Genomic DNA, 6,000 nt, shown 5'->3' with positions numbered 1-6,000 from the left:
TGTTTGATTTGCTGGCCAGACTGCTGCACATACAGACCCATTGGCTTAAAAAATTTCCTGCGAAAGAACTTGATAACATCCAGAACTTCTAATGTGAGATTTAATTTCCCCCAGCCATGGATTTAAAAAATGTATTCATGAGCAAAGTCAAGGAGACATCCATGCTGAAGCAGAAAAAAAGATTGAATTCTCACCGTATATAGAATTAATCTTTCCAAAAAAATGCTCACTGAAAATTGTGTTTTATAAATTTATGAAGCGACGCACAGGATATATTTTTGATCATCAGATAGAGAAACCGAGAGTGAATGAAAAATGAAGGCCAATTGACATGCAGAGCTATAATCCTCTGAAAGAACTTTTCTGTGTGCTTCCCTTAGGCTGATTAAATACTGGGACACTTTCTCAAAAGTATGCAGCTCTTTAGTGAAAAAGACACCAATAAACAAATAGTTTGGTCTGTACACATGATTAATATAAAATAAAATGTAAGAAAGTCATTCTAAAAAGCCTTGGATTCTCCAAACAATCACCGTCTGCTCAATTATCCCAAGTAAAGTCTGTGCCTAAAGAAGAATAGATAATGGAATTCCTACTTTTCCTGCTTCTGGAAAAGGAAAACCAAAAAATTGCAGTAGCTAATGACACAAGCTGCAGTCTAGACATGAGACAGGAAAGAGAATACTGAAAGGCTGTGGCGTTTAATGGTCACAACCACTTTGATTCCCATGATAGCAAATTCTTTTTCTTGCTCTGTCTACTGCCAACCACCCACCATGACTGCAGCCCGCAGTAACGTCTCCAACAACGTGACTGAATATGTTCAACCCTCAGAGTATCCGTCCTCTGTCCATACTGGCAGAGCGTTAGAAGTGAGGGAGAAGGATGGAAACTGAGGTGGAAGGATTTTGAATAATGTGAGACGCCATCAGGCATTCATGACCTTCGACCATCCTAATAATGTGGTGTATCTAATCCCCAAATCCATGTCTGGGGGCTTGAGCTCAGTCTCTGAGATGGATGGCAGGTTCTTTTTCATCCTGAGCAGCCATGAAACGGAGGACAACAGCGCTGTTAGTTCAGATAATTCATTGATTCACAGATAATTCTATCTATCATAGCTAGCTAGCTATGATGTAATGTTATAGGTATTCTAAAAATAATCAATCAATCAGACTTTATTTGTATAGCACTTTTCATACAAAAGATGTAATACAAAGTGCTTTACAGAATAGAAGCAATAAAACAAGCCCCCACCCCTTTATTCACTCACACTCACACACACACACACATGATTCTTACACCCAAAATGATTTTCTGTTCATTGATTAATTGACAAATTATTGCAGCTGCAATAATTTTTAAATGTAACTGGGGCTCAAAACCTTATACTTGTATGAAATTCGTAACTGAATCATTTTCTTTTTATCATTATTACTCTTTTATCTTTTACGTAAAAAGTTTGAGTTGCATTTGTTTGTAAATATATCTGACTACGAATTACTTAAAGGTTCAGTTCACCCAAATTACAAAAAAACTTTCAGTTTCATAGTTTGACTGTAATAGGGAGTGTCTCTTCAGCAGAACCTAGTTCCAATAAAAAATTGTTCACACTCAGATCTGTGGAGCATTTGATGTAACTGGGATTTTGATGAATTAAAAAATGAATTAGGATTCTGTTCTGCTGTATAGAGGTGGAGGCTAAAATCTCAGAGACAGATCATTCAGAATCTGGGGGACAAAACAATGAAAGTTATTCCATTGCTAAATACTGCATGGTGTAAGTAGAAAAATATCTCTTTGTAATTTGGGGGTGGACCGACCCTTTATGTGCCATTCAGAGTGTTGAAACAATGTGTTGAGGAGGACAGCTTCATAGAATTATTATAAAAACTCATTCATTTCTGAAGCTGTTCACAAAAACCCCACTACAGTTTACAAACTGTAAAGTAGAAAGTGAAATGCCAATAAACCTGTGTTCACAGCAGACAACAAACCATAGAAATCCCTACAGAATAGCAGTCACTCACAGCAGTGGGTGAGATGGTCTGGAGGAAGTAACACGTTTCTGATCATTCACTGATGTTTCACACCTATCCAATGAACCCTCCTATTGCCTGCCATTGTCCCCCAGAGGAATGATAATAGTCATTCTGTCTCCTCCCCAGAGTGCTGGACATCTGTGAGGGGGGGGGGGGGGGGGGGGGGGGGGGGGGGGGGGGGGGGGGGGAGCTTCCACTTTCTCTAGGGCCACTTCATGTGTTGCCAAACTGGAAACAAACAGGCACTGTGCTTCAGATCTGCTGCTGCCCTGATGCCCATAGACTGTCCCTGTTTATAGACCCATCATTTAATTGTGGCCTCACACAACTATGTCCTTTCTCTGCTGTTTCTCCAGGATAATTGCTGCTATTGAGACAGCACTGGGGTCTAACGGCCGGCTTTTATTCTTGTAACATTCATAAAGTGTCTTCTGGGCATTTTAAAGTGTTTTTTCCATTTACACGTTTTTATGTTTTTGTTGTTTGTTTTGTTTTTTGGGGGGAGAAAGCGAATTGTCAAATATGCAACATTGCTGTTGGACTAACATGGCACACAAAATAAAGCTTGTGCAAGGTCTCATGACTGTTGACCTTTTCATGAAAGCCTCTCTGATTTGTAAGAAAACAGATTAAAATCACGTGTCGGAATTTGCATTAGCAGCAGCCATATCAAGGTTGCTCGGTGATGTAGATGCTCAAAAGTAACTCTCTGATTGCATCACATCCTCTTCTCCTTAGGGGTGCTATCTATATCTGAGGGTGTTGATTAGATAGCAACCCCCCACCCACATTTGCAATTCAAGGCCTTGGTATTCTCACATCGCCAGGCACTTGTTGTTTGGTTGTTTTGGAGGGTGAGGATAGTGGTTAACTCATAAATGATCAATATGATGCTCATTTTTATCAAATGTGGTACAACTCTCATTCACTGTGAGAGATATTTCTGAAAGTCGCTCTGTGGAATAAACTTGGGGCAAAATTAAAGCATGGATGTGCTTCAGAAACACAATTCCCACCTCGGCTGCCTGGGCGAAAGGATTAAACAACTTTGTCGTTTCAGAGCCATATAAGCAGTTTCCCACAGTTAAATTTGTCAAATTGTGGTAGAGTCATGTTTTTTGAAATATCCATTTTTATGCTGGATTATGTACCCAGGGCCTCAGGGCAGAATTGTCTATGGGTCCCCTCTCTGCTAGTGATACCCTCCAATGTGAACATCTGTACAGCCCTTTGAAATACCTGTGGAGACTGGTACCTAATACATGTCGTTTCTGGCCTACAACTAATGATGACAGCCAGTATGACCAGTGGTAAAACAAATTTACAATTAAATTAGAGGCACACAGTAATCGTGGAGCGTCCTTGTCAGCCCCTGAGCTTCAGTGTTGTGTTTAATTGCACCTCATATAATGATGATCATTGCTATCATCACAAACTCCCTCGTAGCGCCAGCAGGCATTTGGCCCCCGCCCTCAGTCTTAGTTTTAGCCCTCTGTGCTAAACTAGCTGCATGCTCCCACAATAACAGTACTGACGTCACGGGCCATCACGCTGCCTTCAGGTTCTCCTCCCAAGATTCGATTTCTGAGCACCTTACGTCGTAGATCCGACTTGAACTGCCAAAGACTGGAAAGAAACAGGCCCAGTATAGTAGATATTTTTGGTTGACAGTTTTAGAGATCAGGAGAGACAGACTTTTGTTCAGCAGTATTGGGTGAACTGAACCTTTTTTTTTTTCAACACTTTAATTGCTCTGTAAAATTCAGGTTCTTAATAAATACAGACTTTTTGGTTTGGGCTTTGTTTGCTTTGTGACAATATCCTATCAGACTTTGTCAGGTATTTGTAACAGTGATTTCCTCTACTTATTTCCATAATTGTCCTGTTTTCACTATCAACCAATTGGCTGAGTACAAATGATATTGGATATTAAATTCAGCATCCCTTGTTGTGTAGTATGTGTCAAAGTTAACCACCATGACTACATTGGTGAGTTTAGGTACACTTTTCTTCCCCAGTTGTCACCAAGAACTGTGCTCCATGTCAGTGGAGCAAGCCTTTAAAACACAGATGTTCATTTTCCCGGCTGCTTCAGCAGACATCTGCAGACAGAACATGTCAAACATGTGGTAAACCCAGATTCGTTTATAGTCTGAGGACGGAAGTAGAACACACGTTTTATTTATCATAAGCACAAGATTTTTTTTAAATTTTTTATAGGTCTACCCAACTAATTTATTTGCATGCTTATTGTATGTTCCCTCATTAGTGTTTTAAAATCTTGCAATAGTGATATTTTGCTTAGGCCTACTTATAGCAGCAATGTTCATTTGAAATAATATTGGGCACTAGAACTGGAGAAAACAAAACCTCCCATTCACAGTCGGACTGACATATCCTACAAGGATACAGATTTGCTGTGTGGTAATTAGACAGAAAATAATGAAGGTCGTTGAAGCTACATTTTGGCATAGAACACTTTAGGACTGGACCTCATGCTCGGGTAGCAAAGCAGCTTTTATGATATCAGTGGATATTCAGTTTTAGTATGCACATTTCCCTGAAAATTAAACATTAGAACCGGTAGCGCTAGTTTCTTAGTATTCTGGGGCCCCAGGGTAGTTGCCCAGTTTGCCCAGTTTTTCCAGTTTTGCTCCCATGCAGGAACTTATACTTAAAATTAAAGTGTATTGAGATTCTTACACTGGGGCTTTGTAGGTCTAACCCCAACCTGATACATTCAGATTGCCAGCTAAGTAAACTTTTACGGTCACCCTCTATTGTGTTTATATTGTGATTTGGTGGTTAGATATTACATAACTTATAAAATGGGACGCAAGACTGCATGACAAGAAAGAATCCATGTTTCAGTGCGTTTGGAACGTGTCTTAAAACTGTCCGACAGTCCTTGAACGCAGCAAGCTGCAAAACTGCGAGAGGAGCGGTGATTGAAGGGGAGAGCTGAGCGGCGGCGGCGACGACGGCCATCTTAGAGCTACCGTGGTAACCGACACTCATCTTCTGGATTTTATTTTTCTTGTTAGAGCAACACTGCACCTGACTGACGAGGGAAGAAGAAGGTTGTCTTTTATTTCGTCGCGGTTGAGCTCGAAGTCGGGATGCGGTTCCGAGGGAATAAACGATTTGCATCCGCTGTCGGACTGGTCCTCGGACTATTATGTGCGGTGGAGGCAGCTAAAGGTAACTAAGCTGGGATTTATATCCCGTTGTGTTTTGTCTGCCTGTGCGTGTCAGACAGGTTTCTTTGTGCTTTGGAAACGTTGCCGCTGGAAGTTGACGGTTCTCCGGAGCTTCCAGGTTGGTAATAAACAAACAGAAACGATAACCAGGCTGTGCGCTCCAGAGGGATGCGTGTTCAGTAACCTGTTCAGGGATGGTCAGCTCCGGAGCCGCAGCGGAGGGATGTCGTGAAGTATCCCGCCGGCAGCAAGTGCATCCTGCGATTTGTGTGTCCATTTTAACCTTAGACAACCCCAAACCACACATTGGATTCTAACTACAGGTATAATCTACGTGTAAGATTTTATCCTAACACCTGCTGTAGACTATGGTACTTTGGAGATAATATCAAGGCCACGAAACGACCCCCTTCTATCATCTGCATTCAGTCTATTTTTAGGTGCTGGTCTCATCTAGTCGCTCCTTAACAGTCCTTTTTTTTTTTTTTTTTTTTTAAATTAAATATATTTTGCATCCTCTTCAGAGTTTGTCAAATTTCATTTAACTTGCCCATATTTGGTACTCTCTGTACTGATCTCGTTTTTAAAGGCAATTGAATATATTTGATTTGAGGGCCCCTGATGATATGGTTATTTACCCCCCTTTTTTAAAATGCAGTGTTATTAAAGCTCGCAGCTTTATTTCCCCATCAGTAGGCCTAATGCGTGGTTTGGCAACGTTATGGTCGCACCAGGATGGAGCCTGGTTGGCTACGCAT

General features: G+C 41.0%; 1 protein-coding gene across 4 annotated transcripts in view; it reads left to right on the top strand.

Annotated features, from left to right (window-relative positions):
- Positions 1-4,981: 4,981 nt before the first annotated feature.
- clstn1 (calsyntenin 1) overlaps positions 4,982-6,000 on the top strand; it is a 37,921-nt gene continuing 36,902 nt past the window's right edge. For 3 of the 4 annotated variants that reach the window (XM_071475929.1, XM_071475930.1, XM_071475928.1), the window contains exon 1: positions 4,982-5,243. In XM_071475929.1, the coding sequence (XP_071332030.1) occupies positions 5,162-5,243 (82 nt within the window). In that variant the 5' untranslated portion in view covers positions 4,982-5,161. The remainder of the gene's footprint in view (positions 5,244-6,000) is intronic. The other variant, XM_071475931.1, reaches the window with a different exon arrangement.

Source organism: Trachinotus anak, unplaced genomic scaffold (genome assembly GCF_046630095.1).
Source record: "Trachinotus anak isolate AG129_WGS33_773 ecotype Australia unplaced genomic scaffold, CSIRO_AGI_Tana_v1 ptg000004l, whole genome shotgun sequence".
In the NCBI taxonomy this organism is placed as follows: domain Eukaryota; kingdom Metazoa; phylum Chordata; class Actinopteri; order Carangiformes; family Carangidae; genus Trachinotus; species Trachinotus anak.
Note: the sequence above shows the minus strand (reverse complement) of the source record. Positions and strands in the feature narration are given on the sequence as shown.